This window comes from Lactuca virosa, chromosome 8 (assembly GCF_052849685.1).
Source record: "Lactuca virosa cultivar CGN04683 chromosome 8, Lactuca_virosa_CGN04683_v6, whole genome shotgun sequence".
Lineage (NCBI taxonomy): Eukaryota > Viridiplantae > Streptophyta > Magnoliopsida > Asterales > Asteraceae > Lactuca > Lactuca virosa.
The window spans coordinates 188443801-188468056 of record NC_136433.1 but is presented as its reverse complement, the minus strand read 5'-3'; the positions used below and the strand labels follow the sequence as shown (position 1 = coordinate 188468056).

Below are 24256 nucleotides of genomic sequence, written 5' to 3'. Positions count from 1 at the left end.
TTTTTGGCAATCTTTTAGTATTTCTGTAACTATAAATACAACTCCCCTGATGATGTATTTTTTACAGCAAGTCCTTCGCTCTGCTGTCTCTCCTGCGATTTTGCAACAACAAAATTCCAATTTACGTTTATCGGTTCTTCTATAGTTGTTGGAACAAACGGTGGTAATCTGCATTAAATCTTAGGATTTTATGTTGAAGCTTGCAACCTACAACTAAGTAAAAACCTTTAAGGACCGGAGTCATTCCGTGCAGTTTTTTCAAGATTATGGAACATCACATATCACATCAGGTTGGTTTTAATTTTTTGTCTTGTTTTAATTTTTTCTTATAATCCAGACGGAACTTGGTAATTATTTAACAATTGAATTTATTATCCATGACAAATTGACATATAATTCTCAATATTATTTGTCGATTTGATTATTGGTGTATTTACAACAACTTAATCGCACCAGAGATCAACAATTACTCGAAAATTCTAGTATATCTCACCTTCTTGATTTTTTATTTGTGAGCAAACATTGAAGTTATGAAATATTTTTTTTGCATGAAAAATGCAAGGACAATTAAACTTTATCATTTAATTTTGATATGAATTAACTACCAACTTTTTTTAACCAGTGAACTTGAGGAAAACATGGTTTTGCTTCATGCTTTTTATTTCCATCTAAATTAACGATTCAAAATAGTTACGGTTAGCATGTATATAAGGAGCCATTGGTCATTCATTTGAGAGACACGCTTCCTTGTTTCATTTAAGTTATTTTATACTTACTGTGTCTCTCATGGCAGGAGTAGAAAGTAGCAAAGTAGCAGGATTTATTCAAGTCGGAAAATGGGGAAGACAAAGTGGAGATCCTCAGAATGAATGGTCTTTTGAACTTGAGAAAGATCATAAATTGGTGAAGATAACCGTTGACCATGGTGATGTAATATACTCTCTCATGTTCACAACTAAATATAGAGATGCTTTGCACAATTCCGACAAGTTTGGTGGTTGGAATGGTGGAGACACGGTTTCCGAGGTGAGTTGATCTCTTAACTCCACTAATCAATTAAGATGTAGCCATCTTTTCATTAATCAATATTCTTGGTGGATTGATTAATCAGGTACTCTTTGACGAAGATGAGGAAATTGTCGAGGTTGGTGGATCCGTTGGTAGTAAAAGTGGTTATCAAGTAATTTGACAAACAAGAGGAAACATGGACCTTTTGGTCATGCAACTGAAGATGTTTTTTCTTTACCATGGCACAAAGGCTCATTAGTTGGGTTTTATGGGCTTGCTGGCTATTACATTGATGCCATTGGTGTGTATCTAAAAGCCTATGAGGAAATCATACGGGTTGGAACATGGGGGAAAAATGAACCTGGAACTCCGCAAAATGTTTGGTCCTTCCAACTTGAGAAAAAACATCATCTGAAGAAGATCACCATTGATCATGGTGATCTGATATACTCTCTCATCTTCACCACACAATGTGGAGACTCAACACATACTACTGCAAAGTTTGGTGGTTGGAATGGTGGAGAGACAGTTTCTGAGGTAAACAATTCATAAGTATTTAATCTTCAAGTTTCTTTATAATGATTGATATAACATGTCTCTTAGTATCCTTAGGTATCTTTGATATGTTCAATTTGTCATTCATGGTCAGGTAATATTTGAAGCTGACGAGGAAATAACTGGCATCAGTGGAACAAGTGCATTATCAAGGGGAAGTGTTCCTGACTTACCTATAATATCATCAATATCATTCATCACAAACAAGAAAACTCATGGACCTTTTGGTAACGTAAGAGGAACGCCTTTCCCTGTACCATGGGATGGTGGTTCTTTTGTTGGATTTTACGGGCTTGCTGGCTATTATCTCGATTGCATTGGTGTCTATTTGAAAGCTTGAAAGTTTGAAATAAGGACCAAATAACCTTTGAAATACGTACGTACTATGAAATAAGGAACATATAACCCTTTGAGGTTATCATGTCTATTTAAAGGTTGCCGGCTATTACTATGTTTGTTATGCTACTGCTAGCCACTTTGTGTTTTATAGTCCGAAAATGATAGCCATGTACTCATCATCATATCATATGCTCTATCATGTTATTTCAAATAAATGTATCAAAATAAATTATCTATGAAGGATGATTCCATTAAAACCCGATCCACATCGTGCTATTATTTTGGTTTTAAACCCATTTAATTAAACGGTTCAACCGGTTAGTTTAATTTATTAAATGAGTTGTGTTACGGTTGAAATTCTCAACTTATTTTCAATCCGCCAATCCATTTAAGACTTTTAAATAATTTTAATTTATATTTATTGAGTATTACTTTGTAATTAATTATTTAACAATTTAAAGTGTTGGAAAGACTAAAAATATACATGATACAACTAAGTACTAACCCAAGTTGCGTACATCCTTGGTCAATTAGTTGCATGCTTGGTACTCTTATTGTCTCACATAACCCTAATTGCTACTATCGGCCTCTAAGCAATTGTAGATTTATTTTAGCCTTGTAGTTTTGTTAAATTATATACTTGAAAACTTCTATACCCCCACGTTAGGAGCTTAGCGGTTGAGGTGCGGAATTTCACATAGTAGGTCTACGGTTTTAACCTGACACACCCGAAATATTTCTAGTGTTCTACGATTGGTCACCCATGTGGGCTTTGGGACGGGTGGATATGGGTTGCTCGGAAGGAGAGGATTACCATTTTTTTACTATCGGCCTCCACCTTCTCTTCCATCTTGCGAATGAACTTAGGGTCCTAAATCTAATATTAAGAAAGTCGCACAAGGTAACTGAAACTTAGTCCAATCTCGAACCCTAATCGCTACTAGTAATCCTTCTCTTTCATCTTACTCTCGGCCCCCACTTAGTCACGACTCAAGATCTCAAAAACCCAAGCAATCATGTTTGTTAGACCTACTTTGACATTCTTGAATCCAATGAAAAGGGTGAGCTATTACAAGGAATATGATCAAAGCTAAAAGTGGAAGTCAAGTTGGTGAAATTGAAAATCAAATTGCATAGATTTTAGTAATAAAACATTTATAATGTTTTGTAAACACTTGATTTAGCGTTTGTGTTGTGGTTATATTATTTTCAAACTTGAACACTTACCGGTGTTTGTAAGTTTTATGAAATTTTATTTAAACGATTATTGAATTTTTAAGGTTTTTTGGAAATTTGTTAAACATGTTGGGTTGAAAAAATAAACGGATCAATCCATTTTCAACTCATTTAATAAAAAGATTGGGATTGGTTGGAAAATCTCAAAACCGTTTACTTAAACACATATCAATTAAACAGATCAACAAGAAAATGACTCAACCCAATCCACCCCTATTTTTCTCTATCTTTTGTTAAAATATATTTTTTTCCTTACTATTATCATTCAAACAAAACACAATAGTACAAACAAAGTACATTTAAACATAACTACCAAGAATATCAACTATTGCCTTTTTCATACAACACCAATCATCTCCCTCACTAGTAAATAAATACAATCAATATTAAGAAGTCAAATACGGTGAGATGCCAACCACTCTCGTGCCGCCACAAGGTCCGGCAACACGGTGGCACCGGATTTCTTCCAGTCCAAGGCATCCGGAGTTTTAAAGCGGTCCAACAACAATGCATGCATCCCAATACTCTTAGCAGGTAAATAGTCTTTTCGCATGCTATCTCCAATGTGCAAAGCTTCTTCGGGTGCTATATTTCCCGCCCTTTCTAAAGCAATTTTGTATAGTTTCGGGTCCGGTTTTTCAATGCCCTCAAGGCCCGAAAATACACCGAAATCCCATTCGGATCCCTGAAATTCCAAATGCCAACAAAATGATTTTATTGTATCACGTCATTTTGTTAACACGTGTTAAAATGTAACCTATATATGAGTGTTTCTTTTTGAATTAATACAGACACGACTTGATACAAAAAGTCAAGGAAAACGGGCTTTTTAACTTTTTAAAAATTCTCACACGTTTACTTTTTCTCAAATATTTTTTTAATATCATTTATCATGACCACATTTTCACTTTTGGGAAAAAGAAGGGATAATATACTTTCATTTCTTTCTATTACAATATTTTTCTATTAAAGGCATTCTACTTTCAAAAATCTACCAAAATATAGCGTTGTACTTCTAGTTTTTTTCTTATTAAGTAATTGTACTTTGAAAATTCTTACTAATTATAGCAGTGAAAATTGCTTTCTTTTTGGATATCATTGCTATATTTGGAAAGATTAACTAAAGTACAATGTTGTAATAAGAAAAAATGAAAGTAGGATGCTATATGTAACAAATAAATGAAAGTAAGTTGCTATTTTTTGTATTCAATCCTAAAAACATGACTGAGTCACAGTAATAGAACCCTAAAACTCATTCAAATTTCATGGTTTTTGCTTCTAATTTTTCTGCTCATTGACCAAAATATGAAGGAATTGACTATGTTAAAAGCTATATTTCAAAAGAAAACAAAACAACTAACCTCATGTAAGCCTAGAGCTGGAAGAATTACATCTGGATACCTGTATTCTGCATTGCTAACAATTCCAACTGTCACACCTTGTGAACGAATCCATCTTAAAAACGGTTGAGAATCAGGGAATACTGTGTAAGGTGCAGCAGAACCAAAGGTGGAGTATATACGCCTGAATATTTTCTCAAATGTCTCTTCATCAAAATCATATCCTGCCTAAACAAACAGTCCAGACAAAAGGGTAAAATAGTCATTTACTCTCATTCAAATATTTCACCAAATCAGTTTTGTCATGTCATGTCTAACAGATGAATGAAAGAAGTGACTAAAAAGTTCATAAAAGGTTAATCATATGATATTATCATATTCATACCTTGACAAATGAATTTTTCACACAAGTTTTCCACCATACAATGTTGGGCATTTTCTCAGCATGTCCAAAACACGGATATTTTTTTGCCATTTCTGTGTAAGCAATTTTAAATCCATCATGAACCCTTTTGTAATCTGGACATGGAAGCCCTACAGATTTAGCAGCCATGCAATAGTAGTCACCAAGCTCTCCCTTGTAAGCCATTAAAGTGCCAGTAACATCGACAGTGATACATCTCAACTTTGTTATGATCGACATATTTGAAGCCAAAAGTTTGGGTTTTTTTTCTTTTAATCCAGATGATAGAACAAGATCATTTAGATGATTATGTTCCACGAATCAAGTAGTTCCTGCATTTGAATGGAATGGAGGATTATGAAATAGTGAAAGATCTTGTTTGTTTGCCATGTAAGAAAGGAATCTGATTCTACTTTTTCATCCCCTGATGGAATGGACAAATAAAATGACGAACAAAATCAAATTTAATGATCTAGTCAACACATCATTTCATTCCAGGTCAAACCAGAATCGATCGAATGCAAATGCAATAAACCCTTCTTCCCCAAAATTAAAGTAAGTAGCTTCCCACGAATACAAGTAAATTTTCAAATCGAGCAACAGTAACAATAAAAAACCATAGATAGTTACCGATCAATCGATGTTCGTGCTTGAAGTTAGCTCGAATAGTCAAAAGCCCACAAAAGAATATAGAAATGAAATTGAGAAAAGATGGAGTTAAGTTGAGTAAATACCCAGAAGTTGAAATGGAGGAAGAGAATCTCAGTTGCTTCGTTTAAATCGCCATGGAAGGAAGCGAAAGAGCTTTCGTTGCTCTTTCATACAAGGCACATCGAGTTAAATAATGATAATGATTCGATGGACTTCTTTTCGATTCCTTCAACAGTAGTACTCTTGGACGCTTTCCCGCGGCGCCCGGAGGTGAAACGAGGGGTGATGATGGTGGTGGTGATGTTTACCCGAGAGATAGAATTCGCTGTTGCCCGAGAGATAGAATTTGCTCTTGCTGGCTATGGAAGTAAGATTGTTACATAAAAGGTCCCTATGATTTCAATTTGTTTCTGTTTTTACCCACTTTTACTTCTGCTTTTCATGCTACACCATGTTCTTGCTTCATGTGGATAAAAAATGAATAAGGAAAAAAGGTATAAGAAAATAAATTAAGTTAATTTATTTTTTCATTAAGGTTATTAAGTTCAATAAAAATCACGTAAATCTGTTCAAATAAAAATGTACATTATGACTATTTTGTGGTTAATTTTATCATGTTTGATATTATTGTCAATTAATGGAAGTTGGGGGGCTCCAATGTATTTTCAGAGTTTATTTGAGAAAACCGTGGACGCGATCCATGCCTCCGGTTTTGTTTAAAAATCACAATAATGACTGATGAGCGTCAAGTTTTAGGCTCAAAGTAAACTTAAAACAGCACGTTTCTAGGTAAGGTGGATTAAGATGTAAAACAATTTTTATTATTTTAATAATTTTGCTACATATAGACATGCTATAATTAATTTAAAGCATAATGTAACAAAAGGCTTTCACTAATTAAATGCAATAACGTATTCAACAAGATAAATTGAAAAAAAATATTTAACATTATTAGTTTTGATATTGTATAATGATTGGTAAAATATGATTGTTTAGTCCGATTGTTAAAATATCAAAGGGAAGCAATTTGTTGGAAGTAAATATGTTTGAAAAACAATTGGATACGAACTCTAAAAATGCAACAAAACTACTAGCTCATAAAAGAGGAAGAAAGGTTTTTTCTTTCTTAGTTCTTATAATTATTATGTATTTGTATTCACAATATGATGGTTGATGTTAGGGAAATCTTCAAAAAGTCTCAATATTTATGCAAAAGTTACATTTTAGTCTCAATATTTTTTTTTTGAACGAAAAAGTCCTGAAAACGGGCAAAAATTTGCAGTTTAACCCTTTTTGACCGGTTGAAACCGGTACAAAATTAATTTGGGACTATTTCGTAAACTAACCCAAAATATTGGGACTTCTCTGTAAACAAAAAATATTATGACTTTTCTATAAACAAAAATATTAGGACTTTTCTACAAACAAAAGCCTTATTATTATTATTATTAAAAATATAAATAAGAATACTTAACTCAGAATAATAATACTTAACAATTTAAAAGAAGTTATTGTTTTTAATTCAAATTTGTTATTATTAATATCGGTCTTTTCTGGCTGTGAAAGGATGTCACAATTTCACATTTGTTATTATTGTTTTTAATTCAGAATAATAATACTTAACAATTTAAAAGAAGTTATACATTTGTAAAATTGTTTATAAATAGTTTAAGGGAGAAGGATTTCTCACTTTGTATATAAGAATGTTTAAGGTAGAAGAATTACTTTAGGTAGCCCATATCAAAATTCAAAAATATTAATTACAATATCTTGTTTAATAAAAAGTAATAGGACATGTTTTTTGGATTAATACTTTTAAATTATTCTTATTACTTTTTATTAAACAAGATATTGTAATTAATACTTTTAAATTTTGATATGGGTTACCTATGTAGATGTTTGTAGTGGATTTGTTGGATTTTGAAAATAATTCTTCTACCTTAAACAATTTTATATACAAGGTGAGAAACTCTTCAACCTTAAACTATTTATAAACAATTTTATAAATATGCAACTTCTTTTAAATCGTTAAGTATTAATATTCTGAATTGAAAACAATAATAACAAATGTGAAATGATCATATACAAAGTAAAAATATACAAGCAGACATTCACGATTTCAATGCTAAAAGCATCATCATCTCCTCCACCTCCACTCTTAAACAATGTCATTAATATTATTTTTTCATTTAAATACATTTATATGTATTAGTAACAATATTAATAATAACAAGTTCAAAAAATAATATTCTTATTTATATTTTTAATAATAATAATAATAAAAATAATAATAATAATAATAATAATAATAATAATAAGGGTTTTCTTTTTAGAAAAATCCTAATATTTTTGTTACAGAAAAGTCCTAATATTTTTTGTTTACAGAAAAGTCCCAATAATTTGGGTTAGTTTACGAAATAGTCCCAAATTAATTTGGTACCGGTTTCAATTGGTCAAAAAGGGTCAAACTGCAAATTTTTGCCGGTTTTCAGGACTTTTTCGTTTAAAAAAAAATCTTTGGACTAAAGTGTAACTTTTCCGTAAATATTGAGACTTTTCTGAAGATTTCTTATTGATGTAATAGTTCAAATATGAAAGAGAAACTGTGATTATAAATTTATTTGTTTATAACTTTTTATTTAATATTTAGGAAGAACATGGCGTTATTACATTGGTTACACATCACATTGAAAGTATTTTCAATGCACTTACTAATATTGTTTACTTGAATACAGGATCCATTAAGGCATTAACTTATTTGAACTACAGTGAAAAATAGTTGTTGGGCAATTAACTCCAATCCTATACAAATGAGACATTTTGTTGTAACATCATAAAAATGGATATTTTACAGGTTAATTTCTACAAAACTTATAATTTTCATGATTTTTGGTTTAAACTAAAAGTTTTTTTAACCAATTAAGATCGATCATTTTTTCAAAAACTTTTTTTTGACCTCTTATGTTTGAGTCGCGCAGATAGACGTAGACGTTTGCTCTTGCAGACCGTTTATTTTTTAGAATACCGTAAACCTAAAAGGGTATGTGTGTCCTCTTCTTGGTGCAGACATGAACATGTGTCTTCTAACCTCTTTTCACTCACTTTAAATAAATAAAAAGTCTCATGTTCATTCTTCACTGCATACAGCCGACGATTTCATTCGTTTCTTCCTTAATAAATAAAGTTATAGATCGGAGAATTTATATTATAGACATTGCCCTTGATTGTTTCCGCTACCACTGCCTTTTTCTTCATATCAAGATTCATTTCTTATTTTATTCTAGAGTAATTATACGAATGGTCTCTGTGGTTTGTGGTAATTTGTATTTTGGATCCTAACTTTTTTTAACTCGGATGATTCTTAGAATTTATATTTGTTGCGCGTTAGGTCTCTCACAGACATAAAAACACTATATTTCCCTTATTGAATATTTTTTAAATTTATTTATTTTTTATTATTTACTTAAATCTTTTGTTTACTTGATGATTGGGACCCATTATTCTTATCCACCATTATCCTCCATCATTAATGTAACACTCGTTTTCCATAATGGATCGGTGTAGGGCATAAACGAGTCAAAAGCATGGTTTTTGGGGAAAAAATCATGTGTCACGACGTGACCATAGGGAGGTCACGACATGATGAGCCAATATGAGAATGTGTATCAGGAAGAGTGTCACGACGTGACCATGGCTGCAGTCCAAGCTCATGATCTTTTAGGGTTTCCTTCGTATTTAAGTCCCTTAATCTCTAATTTAGAGTTTCATTTCCAGCCTCCATCACCTCCAAACGACCCTTTGGCCAAACCCTAGCCCTCTTAAAGCTCTTGAGCTCATTTTGCAAGCTTTTGGTGGTTTTGAAGGAAGAAGAAGACATTTCGGTGCTTAGTTTCTCCAAGAAATCCCTTATCATCCTTGTGTGCAGCTTCTGGACTTCTTGTAAGTCCTCAAACTCTCACATTTTTTGTATGCTTCTTAGATCCAGATTTTATTCCATATTTTGCCTCATTAGTGAAGTTGGAATGGGTAGAAGAGATAAAGTGTGACATCCCCAATTTCACGGCCAGAAAAGACCGATTTCGTTTATGCTTTTTAAAATAAAATCAGAGTAATCTTTCAAAAGGTGTTGCGGAATTTGTTCCCAAAACAAAATATGATAAGATAAAATTTATCAAAGCATTTCATAAAGAAATGTATTTTCATTATATAACAAAACCTCGGGATGTCATGTTCCGATACAGACCAAAAGCATAAACAATACAAAATAGACCTTACAACAGTTACATATAACTACTGGTCTATAATCCAAAAATATTTTGACAATGTCATCCAACTTATGCTCTCGGGCCACTACCTGTAATACAAAGAAAAACTGAGTGGGTCAGGCTTGGGAGCCTGGTGAGCATATAGGGTTTTCAACCCACAATAAATAATTATATTTAATTTCACCAACCAACAATAACCCGATTACCCATTCCCGTTATCCTCACTTTACGTCTCTATGACAACAACTATTTCAAGGGACCTAATCTAGGATTTTCATCGTGACAGACATTACTGCAAAGGGGTTTCCTTGACAATCGATGTCCTAAAGGCAACCATGAGGGGGATAGAGTACACCGGTGAACACATCGTTCACAACACCTACAGGTTATGAGCCTGCTAGCGTTCCACTGGACTGTCTAGAAAGAGTCTGTGGTCGTCATCCATACTCCGCTAGATGACTAGATCAACAACAACATCGAGGCCTCTAATCATTTTATTTTATCACACACCAACTGTCTACCCATGTTCTACCCAACATATTAGTAGATAAAATATATACATTTATATACAGCTTAAAACCTGTACAAAACATTCGTTCAACAACTAGTTCAATTAAACAAATAATATATAAACACATAGTACGTATTTTATAAAGAATACTTCATATATATGTGTTAGAAGAAAACGAAAATACACTCACATGATCAGAAGATGATCGGACAGCACTACGGCTCTAAAAGTAGTATTCTTCAGTGAAACCGGGAGATCTTCACACATCGGGCTTCTCGCGGGCAGAGCTTCGGCTCGGAAACTCTTTTCTTCTCGGGATCTTCGGAGCTTCGGGACTCGCTTCGGGTCTCGGGATGATACCGGGGCTTCGGGGGTACTTCAAGATGGCTAGAGAGAGTATCGGGAGTGAGAGAGAAGAGATAGGGCAACCAAAATCGGCTGACCCTCGATTTCTATTTATAGGGCCAACATTCGGGATTCACGTCGTGAGTTTCCAATTCTCACGTCGTGAGCCCAGTAGGTCACTGCGTTCGTCACTCGTCCACTTGCTCTGGAAGACGTCCATCGCTTGCTCACGTCGTGAACACTGTGCTCACGTCGTGAGTTCTGACACAGCCTCGAATATTGTGTTCCGAACTTCAGAAATTCATATATTTCGCATACGAGCTCCGTTTTCGACGTTCATTATATCCACGCGTAGGTGAGATCATGCTCTACAACTCTCGTTTAGACTCCGTCGGCTAATTTGACTTTATTTTTATTATATTATTTTTAGTAGGCCGGGACAGGAAAACTTCGTTATAAATCCATAACTTCTTCATCCGACGTCCGTTTTCGTCTGTCTTTTTACCATTGCACTACTATTGACGAGATCTTCGATTCTCGTTTAGATTGTTTCGGCTAGAAATCACTCAAAGTCGAACTTCGGGTTGCATACTACTAAGCTGAAACTTAGAAAAATCATAACTTCCTCATACGAAGTCAGATTTAGATATTCTTTTTATGCATGCTCTCGGTTTAACGTATTCTACGACTTTCGTTTAGATCACTAAGGCTAAATATCGCTCTATCTTAAATTCATATTTTACGTCATTCAGCGTCGTGCCGGTTCTGTCGTGAAACTTCGACAGGTCATAACTTCTTCGTTATAACTCGGATTTCAGCATTCTTTATATATTCGGAAACCTCGTCACGACCACTACGTCTTCATGTATCAATATTGGGTTTATCTAACATTTCATTTTGACGCTTATTTTTATCCTTAATTCATTTAAGTCACACAATTAAGCACAAAACACATAATACTCAAATAATACATTCTTATTATTTCAAAATGAGTTATAAATGTTAACCTAGACTATTACATCAACATTAATGCCTAGCCCAGAAACACGGGCATTACATAAAGTTTGCAACTTTATGATTTCTCTGAGTCCCAAGAACATTATATCTCATAGATATAGGATGTGGTTGTGGTTTGGGGACTTTTGCATGAACTTTAGGTCATATTTCATCTTTGGACTAGGGATGAAAGTGGGTCCAAACCCGACCCGATTGGACCCGGACCCGGAAAACCCGGAAACCGAAATTGACGAATTATAAGACCCGAGAACCGGACCGGTATAAGGGAACCGGTTCCGGTTCGATTCCGGGTATCGGACCGGGTAAAGTGGGTATGGAACCGGTTGGAACCGAAAATTGTTAATTGGAACCGGTTTCGTGTATTAGACCCGTAAACCTGGAAATATAAATATAAAAATTTACGTATTTGTTTCTCATATATAATGGAAAAATAAATACAGGTCAGCTTCTCAAATAACTTCTCATATAAAATGGAACATAACATGTTAGGAAAAGAAAAAAAAAATAGTTTTATTTTTTGGCTGCAAGCTACAGATTTAAACTGCCACGACATTTTTTTGGGCTGCAATACTTAATGTATTGTCAACAAAAGGAACGCAATTTGCATATATTTTTCCTAATTGCAATCGGTAATTAATTTTTAAAAGAATTGTGTTGCTTCATGCTCGACAGAAACAAAAAATAATAATAATAAATGGGAATTTATTTCTTTGGGCAACTTCCTCGATTTAATGAAGGCAAAAAGAAAAAAAAAAGAATTTGGTTACAAGATCTCTATAATGGAAGGGCAGAACTTTTTTTTTCTCAATTCATGGGCAAGTTTTCATTCCATTTAGCAATTGTTTGGGAGTTGGGACTAATACAATGTTTTTCTTAAAACGTTATTGTTTAAACTTATTTCTCATCAATTATGACGTTGTTTTACAAGAGATGGACACATAGCAATATATTTCATATTTTGCTTGTCCAAGATGGTGACGTAGGAGACTGATGTCGATCACAATTGCTAAGGAAAAAAATCGAGAATAAGGATTGCTTGGGTGCGTATCTAATGGCTAGATCAACGTAATAAAAAAAGCTCTCTACATTCCGGGTCTTTATTAGCATAAACCGGTTCCGGACCAATTACCCGGTTCCGGTTCTTTTACCCGGTTTACCCGGACCCGATAGACTCATACCCGGAATATCGGAACCCGGATAAGGTCATTATTAAAACCCAAAACCCGGACCGGTTTAGCATATTCCGGTTCAACCGGTTCCGGTTCCGGTCCGGTTTTCCGGTTCTAAATCTCATCCTTACTTTGGACCTAGATTTGGGAAAGGACATGCATTTCCATAAAGTTTACATTTTTTAGGGACACTACAAGAAAAACGTGATTTTTATAGGGAATGAATGAAATTTCGTTGCAAAAGACGTATAGCGATGGAATTTGCAACGACCGATTTCCATCCCAAAAAACCCTGTAGCGAGGGTTTGCGAGGGAAACAATCATTATTTCGCAAACGTGACAACGGAATGAAATCCATTGTAGATGGTATTCTGTCGTGTATTCGTTGCGAATTATGTGGTGATGAATCCCTAGCAAAATATGTGGTGATGAATCCCTAACAATATCCTTGGTGATGAATCCCTAGCAAATTCTGTGGTGATGAATCCTTAGAAAATTTTGTGGTGATGAATCCCTAGCAAATTTCGTGGTGGTGAATCATTAGCAAATTTAATGGTGGTGAATCCCTAGCAAATTTTGTGGTGATGAATCACTAGCAAATTTTGTGGTGATGAATCTCTAGCAAATTCAGTGGTGTATATTCTTTAGCAGATTCCATTGCAAATTATGTAGACATGCTTCTGTAGCAACGATTGCATAGGCACGGATGGATAATTAATTTAGAAATTAAATCCAAATTATTTTGTAGTAATATATAAAAAACAAAAATAAGAAAAAAATCAAATAACATTTATATCATTAAATAAAACAATAATTATTTATTACATGGAAAATGGAAAGCAGATACTCTAAAATAAATATTTTGCAATAAACATATCAACACTTTATGAGCTACTAGTTTTGTTGTACTCTAAAAGCATTAATAAGAGCCATTTCCGATTTTTGTTGTTTATCAAGATGCTCGACTCTTGCGTGGTGTTGGTCTTCTTGGGCCTTCATTATTTCCTTAAGCTCTTCATTATGCTCTTTTTGTTTAGTAACAAGCTCCCTCAATTCTTTCATTTCATCATTTTTTTCGGAATGTAAGATGCATCCGTTGTACCGTTAATCATGGCATCCGTCTTTGTAAATCCATATAGTCTTCTTTTTTTGTCATGACCACCAACATCATAAAATATTTTGTCATCCTCAAATTCAGCACATTCAGTTTCTAACTCTTCCCGTTTTTCTGTATAGGCCGCCTACAAAATAATAATAATTTAAATTAAAAGATATCAAAATTATGAATGACATGAAGGACTAGTTACATTATAAAACTTTAATTGCACTGAAATGAATATTACATGAATTTGTCTATCTTTTTCATTTGTAAATGTGACTCAATCGTGATTCTTCGTGTGTGTACACAGGAACAATTCACTATGGGGTGGAGCACGTCCTAATTTCATTTTCTGCATAAATACCATAAAATATAAAATATACACATAAATATAAACATTGAACCATACTTACCAAATCAGAAGCTATCTTTAAATGATTTACGGATCCAGCGTTATGGGTAGGTTGTGCTATTCCATCAGCCACACCGTTACACCTATCTTTAGTTAACTTTTGAAGGAACAAAAGAAACTATTTAAGATCCATTGCACCAAAATCGACATCATGGATTGAAACGGCAATAGCATTCAAGTACACTAACGGTTTTGGTGCGAAAAAACCATTATAATGTACATCAACTGTCAAATACTTACTTGGTGTTGAATCAGAGGCCATCTTCTTCACAATAACAATCGCATTCAATACTTGTCTTCAATTTTGTAACCCTAATTCAATGAGAAAGGGTTGTATCAATTACGTCTATGAACCCTAATTTAATGAGAAATGGGTGAAATGTGTTTTAATTCTACGTAATATGACATGTCAGTCTTAATTAAACGATTTAAAATAGAGAAACCGGCAAAACAAGTGATACGGTTGTAGGGGTTATGGTGAAGAGGAACCGTTCAATGGTATAATGAGTAAAAATAATAATAATAATAATAATAATAATAATAATAATAAAAAAAAAAGGGGGAAAAATCAGCAGTTTCCCTTTAAATATGTTCATTTCAAATAATCAAAAGGACAAAATATTGATTGTGCTTTTACCTCCATCTCACAACATATTCTTATAAGAAATCTTTGATTCAAAATTGGAAGTCCTTACTTGAGGAATTGAGGTTATTCTTGCAATTTACCTATTTGACATCGAACAGGCGGGGAACAGCAAACCAGTTATCAAGGACGACCTATTCGGCGACCATCAGTTAGCTTACGACTTATGGAAATCGACGATGAAATGATCAAATCTAAAGGTATCCTTGTAGTTTTTGCCAAAATAGTTGTTCCTATTCATTATGGGCTGTGTTTCTTGTAACAATTTTTCATTTGTGAATTCTTGAATCTCTGTCAAACCCATGTTCCTATCCTTTTTGGGTTTTGTTCTACAGGAGAAGAAGAAGATAAGAAAATTCCCATAGTGGTAATACTAGTCGGCGCACCTGGAAGTGGCAAATCGACCTTCTGTGATCACGTTATGCGGGTTTCTACCCGACCCTGGGTCCGCGTTTGTCAGGTCTTTCTCTCTCGCATTCCAAGTGTTCGATGAAATGTCACATTGATTTTATGTTCATTATCTGGCACACTGTTTTGGTATCACATTGATTTTAGGGCATTACACATAACTACCAATTTCCATCACTAAATGTAATCTCATACAGGACATAATTGGGAATGGCAAAGCTGGAACAAAAGCACAATGTCTAGCTATCTCCAACACCTCGTTAAAAGAAGGAAAAAACATACTAATCGACAGGTGTAATCTTGATAAAGAACAACGTGCAGATTTTGTCAACCTTAAAAACTCTCATCAAGTAGACATACACGCCATTGTTCTTGATCTTCCTGCAAAGCTTTGTATCTCTCGATGTATAAATCGAACTGGACATGAAGGAAACTTACAAGGTGGAAGAGCTGCAGCTGTGGTCAACCGTATGCTTCAAAAGAAAGAATCACCCAAAATCAACGAAGGGTTTACACGAATAACATTTTGTTACAATGAAAACGATGTTCAATCTGCCATGGATACTTATGGATCACTTTCTTCCATAAATACCCTTCCATCCGGCTGTTTTGGAGAGAAAAAAACCGATTCTAAAGTCCAAGTTGGTATTATGAAGTTCTTGAAAAGAGTAGATGCTCCAAGTAAACTAGCATCCGACAAAACTGACAAAACTACCCCTGGGACATCAAATGATAATACCACTCAAGAAAACCATCCTGTTAATGAAGGTAAAGAGAAAAAAATACCCTTTGAGAGTGGGACCCATGATGGGGTCCCAACTTTGGCATTTCCTTCTATATCCACGTCAGATTTTCAATTTAATATTGAAAAGGCTTCTGAAATAATAGTTGAGACAGTTGAGGAATTTGTGAACAAGATTGGAAATGGGAGGCTTGTTTTGGCGGATTTGTCTCATGGATCAAAGATATTATCTTTGGTGAAAACTAAAGCTGCTAAAAAGAATATTGACTCAAAAAAGTTTTTTACTTTTGTGGGAGATATTACAAAGCTTCACTCAGGAGGCTTAAAGTGCAATGTTATAGCCAATGCTGCAAACTGGTAAGTTTTCACAAGTTTTCTAGGGTTGTTTTCAATAATGAGAATGAGAAGGGCATTTATGTCTTTTGCAGGAGACTAAAACCTGGTGGTGGAGGTGTAAATGCTGCCATATTTGATGCTGCGGGACCCGATTTAGATACTGCAACTAAACAACGAGCTGGATCTCTTACCCCTGGAAAAGCAATCACTATCCCTCTTCCTTCAACATCTCCTTTGTTTTCTAAAGAAGGTGTGACACATGTCATACATGTTCTTGGCCCAAATATGAATCCAAAAAGACCAAATTGCCTCAAAGATGACTATCAAAAGGGATGTAAAGTTCTTAAGGAGGCTTACGTGTCTCTTTTTGAAAACTTTGAATCTATTGTGAGAAATCAAGAGAAGTTATGTGAACATTTTGATGGTGTTTTGAATAGTGGTGTTGAGAAGGTTAGGAGAGAGGATGATGGCGTATGTGACACTGAGAAAAATAAGAAATTTAAAGGTTTTGTGGAAGAAAAGGAGAATGAGGACATGGGTGGAAAGGTGAATAAGGATTGGGGTTCGTGGGCTCAAGCACTTTATAAAATCGCTATGCATCCTGAGAAACATGGGAATGGTGTTATTGAAATATTGGATGATGTTGTGGTTTTGAATGATGTTTACCCAAAGGTTCTTTTTTATCTCTTAGGACATAATAAGACGAATTTGTACTATGTTTGATGTACATTGGACTGGTACTTGGTACTTGAATTGAGACCGATGTCCCAAAAAGGTGGGACAAAAACTGCAACTTTTTGTCCCACCTAAAAAGTTACTTGGTATTTGAATTGAGACCGGTGTCAATTCAAGTATCAAGTAACTTTTTGTCCTAGTTAGCTTTTTGGGTGAACCCAAAAAGCTAGCTAGGACAGATACTGTCAATTGGGACAAAAGTTGAAATTTTTTTTCCCATCCAAAAAGGTGAGACTGGGGTGCTTTTGAGTTTTTGTTTGTGCAAAAGACGTTAATGCCCTCTCAAACTCATGATCAAGAATAACCCTAGAAAGCTTGAAAATGCTGACTTTATTTGGTTTACAGGCACAAAAGCATGTTTTGGTGGTTGCTCGAGTTAAAGGTCTTGAGGGTCTTGCAAATGTAGGTGAGGAACACCTTCCTATATTAAGAACAATGCATGATGTGGGTTCGAAGTGGGCTCAAACATTTTTAAAGGAAAATGAATCATTGGTATTTCGCCTTGGATACCATTCGGTATGTGGTGCTTTTATTTCTTTCTATTACAACATTGTACTCTTTTAACTATTTTAAAGATGAGGTGTATTGATTACGATTGTGGTTTGTTTGTTTGTTTTAGGCGCCTTCAATGAGACAACTACACCTTCATGTGATAAGCCAAGATTTTGACTCTAAACATCTCAAGAACAAGAAGCATTGGAACTCATTCAATTCTTCATTTTTTCGGGATTCTGTGGATGTGATTGAAGAAGTGAGGGAAGAGGGGAAACCTAGTTTAAACGATGATGAGAAATTCATGTCGATGGAGTTGAGATGCAACCGGTGTAGAAGCGCACACCCTAACATTCCTCGCCTCAAATCACATATTGCTATTTGTAAATCACCCTTTCCTGAAAATTTACTGCAAAAGGGTCGCTTGTTGCATGCTCCCACAAAAGTATAATCTCCTTTCCCCTAGTTTTGTGTTATAAACTTGTACTTGAACTCAATCAAATCTCTTTTTTTGTATTCAAGTATTATGACACTTTTGCTTGGTTGCATGTCATCTTGTTGATGAAAAGTTACATGAAAAGACATAAACAAGTTGGGACATTTGATTTCATTTTGTACCTAAAAGGGACGTTTTTGGTATCCCCACATTATAACCATAACATTTCACATTTACAATATAAAGGCCAAATGCCCAATGTCCTATACACTCTTTCTCCAAAAACTATCATTAAAAAGAAAACCCAAAAATGTTCACTTAAGTGTAGGTTTTTGCCTCGTCTTACTAAACTGAACATCACCATTAAGAACAGAACCCACAAATCTCTCCACTTCCTCAAAAGTCACATCCCCTGTAAAAGCCGAAAACTTTGACTTTCTTGATTTATACGCCACCAATAACATATCCGATGATTTAAACCCTGATTTATCAAAAGCATATAAAAATGAAGACTGATTTGAAGCATCCAAAAGTGCATAAGAAACCGAATCCCTTGGACCCGAAGCTGGATTTTGTCTCCTCAATAGCGACTTCTGTGACACCTAAATTCACATTAACAAAAAAAGAATATCAACTTATTGCAATCTGACCTTTTGAAAAAAGTCAAAAACAAAGATAACTTACCGATGAGAGTATCTTGTGAAGCTTTTCCCTTCCTTTAGCCGATTTAAAAACACCAATAACACAAACCGGTGTTTTTTCCCCACAAATCAGTTCAAAATTTGTAGCCCTCAACAAAGGTATCCCTTCATTATCTGAATTTGAACCTAACTTCTTGTTTTTCTTTTCAAATCCATCAAACAACAAACCAAGTTCCTTAATTGTTGATTTCATATCTTTTACATGAATCCCACTTTTCAAAACCTTCATCTCTCCATTCGATAGCAAACCAATCACAGCCGGAAGTTTATCCACTCCTAGTTTTTCCACCAACGGATCAGAAACATCTTTCACTTGCGTATCATAGAAGATGAAACGCTTCCGGAACATTCCGGAAAGTGCACGCCAGATAACCGGAGTGTCTTTTTTGGTAGAAAGAAGGATGAGTTTTGGTAACGATTCAATTGTGTTGAATTTGGTCTCGAGTTCAGTCAATGTCACACGTTTTGAGAATTTTGGAAGGTGATCTTGAACAAATGATTTCAAATCTTTTAGGGTTCCATCACCAGTGTACTCGATTAATGAACCAATTTCTATTGATTTATATGAATAAATGTAGACACGTGGTTTATTCTTAGGGCGAATACCGATTTCCTTACAAAAAGATGATTCCACTTCACAATTCACACTTCCCACCTAGAAATTTTACATGTCGAAAATTTTAGTGAAAGTTTTAGCTTTTTTTTTTCCAAAATGTTTAAAGCGAGATTAGATTGTTGTAAATTACCTCTAATGCCCCTTTGAGTGAGTTTCCAATTTCCTCTATGATTGATTCAAAGTGTTGTGTACCCTTCATTGATGGGGTATAAGATAACAAAAGCCATGTGACTCCTTTTTCAGTTACCTCTTTTTTATACAATTGAGAATTAATTGAAACCATGTTTTTAGGAGAACCACCGGGACCCGCCCGAGCACCACCACCAAATCCACCAAACTGACTTCCACCGCCGCCGCCAAAAAAGTTGGAAAAAACATCGCCGACATCGAAACCGAATGGACTATCGCCGCCACTTCCGCCAAAGGAAAACGAATATGATTTTGACCCGCCGCTTTGACCGCCCATTGTCTGCCATTCATCTGGTGAGAATGTGAACCCGCCGCCGTGTCCTGGCCCACCGCCGCTTCGGAAGTAGGTATGGCCGCCACGGGTTCCGCCATCACCGCCATCGAATCCCGGGTTTCCCCTTGCGTCCCCGTACATATCGTAATTCTTTCTCTTTTCTTCATCGGATAAAATTTCATATGCTGATGAAAAAAATAAAATAAAAGTAAATTTCATTGCTATAAGTTTTATTTTTATTTATTTGGGAGGGGGGGAATCACCATACCGTTATTTATTTCTTCAAACTTTTCCTGAGCGCCTTTATTTTTGTTCTTATCGGGATGATATTGAAGAGAGAGCCTAAAAAAGAAAAATGAGAGAATATATAAATTGCTAAAACTTTCATTGTTATTTCTTGCATTTAATCGTAGAATATAATTTTAGTATGTAGAATCATTGATGTGTAGCTAAATAATAAAAGGGGTAGTGTTATCAATTATCAAACATCAAGAAAGAGACATACTTGTGGAAAGCTTTTTGAATTTGCCTCGAACTTGCATCCTTTTCTACTCCTAGTACCTGGTCAAAGAAACATGTTAAAAACCTTAGGAGAATACAAACATATTCAACCATAATTTATGGATGTTAAATCAAAGATCAAGAAACCGCTTAATTGTATAAATCTACTTCCCAACAGATAACATATTTAGCATGCTCAACATTCAACAAGTTTGGAACAAAAATGTGATATTGTCGAGCAGAATACCCCATATCTGAATGTAAGAAATTCACGATTCATATCGAATATCTTACTATTCTAACATAAAGTAATTTGAATTGTATGGTGGATGAATTCAGAGGAAGAACAGTGCCAACTATATGGGTGTCATGTTCAAAAAGGTTTTGGGCATGTAAAATCAGAAAAATTTACCCTCCCAATTGCAATATTTCCATGTTTTAACTTCCATCTGACTTACTAGTAGCTAAACCCGAATACATACCCCCGTAAAAAAACCCCAAATTAGGATCAACTGAAATTCGCAACCCAAATTGGCATATCATGATAAAACCTAAACCTAAACCATAAACCAGATTTCAATCCAGTATTTAGTTACAAAATGCAACTTAGAACCCAAACACAAATAACCTATCAAAAATTCGCTTTCTTGCGACAACAAGACGATGATGCTGCTTTATATGCACACAACAGGAAACATATATCAAAAGGGTAAAACCTAAGTAAACACAAAGGAATTGAGAGGGAGATAGGATAATTACCTTATACGGGTCAAGAGATTTTGACTCTACGGAGGCGTATAACAACAGAGAACATGTAAACAATATCATCGATATGGTCCAGGTGTTCTTCATTGTTTTTTTTTTTTCAAGACAATCGAATCCAAATCCCCAGAAGAATGTTCTGCGTTCACAAGAGAATCAAGATCGCTAAATCCCACCCAAAAAAAAAATTGTTATTCGAGTGATCGAGAGTGTTTGCGTTACAACTTATAGCTTCGTTAAGGAGAGGGATCGAGAGGGTTCCGAGCTTTTAAGAGGAGGGAAACGTGGCGTTTGTAGGCGGTTCCACGAGTATTGACCAATAGAAATTCAGGATTTTCTGTCCGTGACCTCATCACTCATCAACTCCCTTCGTGCCAAAAATTGTTTCCGGGTAAATTTTAGTTTGGTCCCTATGGTATACATGAATATGCAGGTTTAGTCCTAGTTTTGAAAACTTTGACACCAGTTATTCTTATGTTGGCAAATTTATCGGCTTTGGTTACTTATAAATCCTTAATCTGCTACCATCCATAAGTACCTTGACAATTATACACCTTTTTTGTCTTTTATGTTTTTGACATTACGATAAACTTTAAAGACCAATTATGCAAAAATGAATTATATCCTAGAAGTCATTAACTCCCCGTAAATCTATATATATTTGTTGTCTCTTTTGTTTCTATAGAGTGACAAATCTATCTTACACGTGTCTAACTTGAATGAGATGATGAAATAAATAGGTCAAAAAATTAATTATCGGATCTAAGTTCCATGTCGTAAGGTTTTTAATAAACAAATAAAGACAAATGAGTAGGATAAATTCTTTGTTACTAATTATAATCAAATCAAACAAAGCAATATCTTAGAAATAGGAAAATGAAGTCTCAATTACATATTTCCAATATTTATAACCATGTGCTATGATGTAAAAAAAATACCAAAGTGGTTTTACTCTACACTATAGCTACTTTCACTTATATATACTTTTCAAAATACAAAACTAACTTAAATGAATGAGAGAATATGAATTAACTTAAATGAATGAGAGAATATGAATGTGGTCGCACAACACTAAGAACAAACCAGACCACAGGCAGGGGCGGAGCCAGAATTTTACAATAAAGGGGCTTACATCATAATAAGGTTAACCAATATTTTATTACTGGATGATGTAATATAATCAATAATTTAAAGGAAAATTTGAGATAAAAATTAATACATACTTTGAATATCTAAAAAAAATTAATATATGCATACGGACCGTGTCCAAATCAAAAATTTTAATGATAAAAAGAAATAGAAAAATTAAAAATAAACCTAAAAGTAATAATTAACTATTTTATCAATAATAAACATTAAAACTAACAAAAAAGTTATAAAAAAATTATCATCCTAACAAAGTCAATAAAATAAATAAATCACAACTTATCATCCGATAAATATGACTTACATAACAAGAAAACACAAAAATATATAGATATTAAATAAATGGTTTATAAAATATGATTTTATAAGACTTAATATCATCAACTTCTTATTATTTATTATCAATGTGTTAACAAAACAGTAAAAATGGTATAAAAAATGTTAGTTGTCAAAAAACAATTATTTCAACGGTAAATCTTTTATTTTTAGGTAAATCTAGTCTATGTTGATAAAGGATATACAACATTCAACCCTTGTTATTATGAAAATCAAAATAATATTTATGAATTTAGTCAAGGGGAGTAATGTATATAAATTGGAAAAGTTAAAGGGAGTAATGTATATAAATTAGAAATGTTGAGGGGGGCAAAGCACCTGCTTGCCCCTGTACTCCCTCCGCCATTGACCACAGGTTATAGACAAACATACGATCGTCGATTGTCGGATAAGAGAAAATGGTGGTGGAGATGGATAGAGTCACAACGAGCATTGAAAAGTGGACCGGTGATACAATTACGTTCTTTTGAAGATAACTAATGAAGGTCTGTTGAGTCAAACTCGATTTAATGAGTCAAAAGTTGTCATTGCACCTGTAGGTGTTAACATGTCTTGTCGTTGACTACATCAAATTATGCTTAAAGATCTGAAGCGTGAAAAACTTTTGTTGTACCGTCGTGATTTTCATCAACAGTCTAGACTTTGGAAGGGTCTGCGTGTTATAGAATTGTATGGTCCGTGTTGTGTTTATCAAGTGCTAGGAGGGATGCTGACTGGCTTCTGCCAATCGATGGGATGATGATCATGTGCCTATAGGCCCACTGAGGTCTTGGTCATGAGTCTTTGGCCCGTGGTTGGATGATGACAAGAGCGGTGTTGGTCGTTGACTTTTTTACCGGTTTGACTTTTGGTCAAACTTGGGTAGAATTTAGGTAGCTTGTGTTAGTTGTTTTGTTGATGAGGTTGTGGTTGAGCTTCTTCCGTTTAGCATAGGTTAGTTTTCTCACTATACTTTACTCTACAGTATGTATCCAGGTGTGTTAGGATGGTGTTATGCTTTAGCGAGCTGTTAGACAGGTAGACTAGTTTAGACACTTACTTGTGTTGATGGATTGTTGTTGATTGTCTATATATATATATATATATATATATATATATATATATATATATATATATATATATATATATATATATATATATATATATATATATATATATATATATATATATATATATATATATATATATATCGACATATCTTGTGGCGAGTTGAGAACGGTACAAATTTATGTTGAAAGTCAAGATACTCAGGGCGGACTAACTTTATGTTGAAGGCCAGGGGCAGACCAGCTTTATGTAGAAGGCTGAAGAGGACGGACGAGCCTTGGGCTGAAGCCCAATGTTTGTATGCTTGCATGTACTGTGTGTTGTATGATATTTTGGGAAACTCACTAAACTTTTTTCTTACAGTTGTGGATTAAATGTTTTTCAGGTACTTTCTTTAGATCGTGGGAAGGCGAAGGTGTGATTGTACACACACATCAACAATTTTATGATTTGAGATTCGACAATGCTTTCCTTTATAACTCTGATTTTGGGTTGTGGTTTATGAACAAATGGTTTTGAATTGATTATAAATTTATGAAAAA

The 24256-nt window shown here is 34.4% G+C and overlaps 3 protein-coding genes and 1 pseudogene across 5 annotated transcripts; 2 read left to right on the top strand and 2 right to left on the bottom strand.

Moving 5' to 3' along the window:
- Window positions 1-752: 752 nt before the first annotated feature.
- LOC145133368 (mannose/glucose-specific lectin-like) lies at window positions 753-1992 on the top strand (annotated as a pseudogene). Its single transcript, XR_013718564.1, has 3 exons — window positions 753-1026; window positions 1112-1545; window positions 1658-1992. The product of XR_013718564.1 is annotated as a mannose/glucose-specific lectin-like (transcript).
- Window positions 1993-3418: 1426 nt separating this feature from the next.
- LOC145134453 (Haloacid dehalogenase-like hydrolase (HAD) superfamily protein) lies at window positions 3419-5874 on the bottom strand. The gene is made up of 4 exons (XM_079069299.1): window positions 5616-5874; window positions 4864-5213; window positions 4500-4706; window positions 3419-3823 (listed from the first exon to the last, which is right to left on the bottom strand). Exons 2-4 carry the CDS (start codon window positions 5119-5121, stop codon window positions 3533-3535), a joined length of 756 nt encoding a protein of 251 aa, XP_078925425.1. The 5' UTR covers window positions 5122-5213; window positions 5616-5874; the 3' UTR covers window positions 3419-3532.
- A 9104-nt stretch (window positions 5875-14978) lies between these two features.
- APTX (APRATAXIN-like protein) lies at window positions 14979-18238 on the top strand. 2 transcript variants are annotated; one of them, XM_079064250.1, is made up of 7 exons: window positions 14979-15193; window positions 15329-15453; window positions 15599-16169; window positions 16290-16500; window positions 16572-17151; window positions 17560-17730; window positions 17834-18238. In XM_079064250.1, exons 1-7 carry the CDS (start codon window positions 15160-15162, stop codon window positions 18155-18157), a joined length of 2016 nt encoding a protein of 671 aa, XP_078920376.1. In that variant the 5' UTR covers window positions 14979-15159; the 3' UTR covers window positions 18158-18238. The 2 variants fall into 2 exon arrangements, with proteins under 2 accessions (XP_078920376.1, XP_078920375.1); XM_079064249.1 differs by having other exon boundaries at window positions 15599-16500.
- A 54-nt stretch (window positions 18239-18292) lies between these two features.
- Window positions 18293-21491, bottom strand: ATERDJ3A (DNAJ heat shock N-terminal domain-containing protein). Its single transcript, XM_079064251.1, has 6 exons — window positions 21183-21491; window positions 20428-20483; window positions 20191-20264; window positions 19590-20107; window positions 18827-19498; window positions 18293-18744 (listed from the first exon to the last, which is right to left on the bottom strand). The coding sequence occupies exons 1-6, from the start codon at window positions 21273-21275 to the stop codon at window positions 18457-18459; spliced, it is 1701 nt and encodes a 566-aa protein (XP_078920377.1). The 5' UTR covers window positions 21276-21491; the 3' UTR covers window positions 18293-18456.
- Between the last annotated feature and the right edge of the window lie 2765 nt (window positions 21492-24256).

Coding starts and splice junctions, on each gene's coding strand:
- LOC145134453 (XM_079069299.1), bottom strand. CDS start 5,121: ATGTCGATCATAACAAAGTTGAGATGTATCACTGTCGATGTTACTGGC. Junction 4,707..4,863: donor TGAAAAATTCATTTGTCAAG/GTATGAATATGA, acceptor CTGTTTGTTTAG/GCAGGATATGATTTTGATGA. Junction 3,824..4,499: donor CAGCTCTAGGCTTACATGAG/GTTAGTTGTTTT, acceptor TTGGAATTTCAG/GGATCCGAATGGGATTTCGG.
- APTX (XM_079064249.1), top strand. CDS start 15,160: ATGGAAATCGACGATGAAATGATCAAATCTAAAG. Junction 16,501..16,571: donor ATAGCCAATGCTGCAAACTG/GTAAGTTTTCAC, acceptor TGTCTTTTGCAG/GAGACTAAAACCTGGTGGTG. Junction 17,731..17,833: donor TTCGCCTTGGATACCATTCG/GTATGTGGTGCT, acceptor TGTTTGTTTTAG/GCGCCTTCAATGAGACAACT.
- ATERDJ3A (XM_079064251.1), bottom strand. CDS start 21,275: ATGAAGAACACCTGGACCATATCGATGATATTGTTTACATGTTCTCTG. Junction 20,265..20,427: donor ATTCAAAAAGCTTTCCACAA/GTATGTCTCTTT, acceptor TTTCTTTTTTAG/GCTCTCTCTTCAATATCATC. Junction 19,499..19,589: donor CACTCAAAGGGGCATTAGAG/GTAATTTACAAC, acceptor TAAAATTTCTAG/GTGGGAAGTGTGAATTGTGA.